We start from the raw sequence: 1,030 nt of genomic DNA on the forward strand, positions 1-1,030 counted from the left end.
GGGGGGGGGGGGGGGGGGGGGGGGGGGCTGCAGATTACTGCTGGCAGAGGCATCCATCACAGCCCATCCCCCCATCCTGCACTAAACTTCAAATCCTGGCCTAACCCTTTCATAATTGACCTAATGGCCTCCACATGGAAGGCAGATAACCAAACACAGTTTCCAGTAAAACAAACTAGTTGTTTTGTTTTCCTGCAGCAGGAAGACACAAAAACAACAAGGCTTTTAAAGGATGAAAACAGAGCTTCTGTGATTTTTGTTTTCTTGTTGCCATACTGGCTGCTTTTTGAACCAGTTCACTGTGTCATCACTGACATGGTTCTGATCCATATTTGATTATTCAGATGAGGCATTAAGGCACGATCCTGTCCTGGCTCCTGTCTTCTCTTTGCATTTCATCCTATGCATCCCTTCATTTTCCTTTTCATTATCTCCTCATTTGAAAGACAAAATTAGAGGCAGACAGGTATCAGGACAGAACAAGGTTCAGTGTGAGAGAGTGCTGCAGCGTTGTGAGTGACAGCTCCTAGCAGACTCAGTCACAGTTTACACACTGTGGAGCTTCCTGCTGTGGCTCAGGGTTAATCCCAAACCTTTTTAAACAAGTCACTTCCCCGGCCCGCCTGCACACTGTGCATATCTGTGTGAACCACCAGCACATGTTTACCATTTCTTTCAGACGTTCTCAAAAAGATCATGTCAGCAGGAACACGCTGGTTCTACAGAGAGACACAAAGAAAAACAGGATTTCAACCACGAGTCATGACGCTGCACGTTTCCTCACGCCACTTCTCTTAAAATGTAGAAAACTAAATAAATAAAAATGACGTTTGGCCCTAACAGTCACAAATAATACAGCCTGCAGCAAACGGTCCTGTTGTAGCCAGAACAGAACCAGCAGCTTTTACTTCAGCTGGATTTGATTCTTTGATAAACTTAGTAGTACTAGTAGTAGTAGTAGTAGTAGTAGTAGTAGTAGTAGCAGTAGTAGTAGTAGTAGTAGTAGTAGTAGTAGCAGTAGTAGTAGTAG

General features: G+C 44.4%; 1 protein-coding gene across 1 annotated transcript in view; it reads right to left on the reverse strand.

Annotated features, from left to right (window-relative positions):
• The window catches only part of atp9a (ATPase phospholipid transporting 9A), a gene marked incomplete at its 5' end in the record, with an annotated part of 73,016 nt that overhangs the window by 65,899 nt on the left and 6,087 nt on the right, over positions 1–1,030 (reverse strand). Inside the window, 1 exon segment of the mRNA XM_014032834.1 lies at positions 668–719. Within this exon segment, the coding sequence (XP_013888288.1) occupies positions 668–719 (52 nt within the window).

Source organism: Austrofundulus limnaeus, unplaced genomic scaffold, assembly GCF_001266775.1.
Source record: "Austrofundulus limnaeus strain Quisiro unplaced genomic scaffold, Austrofundulus_limnaeus-1.0 Scaffold1550, whole genome shotgun sequence".
Lineage (NCBI taxonomy): Eukaryota > Metazoa > Chordata > Actinopteri > Cyprinodontiformes > Rivulidae > Austrofundulus > Austrofundulus limnaeus.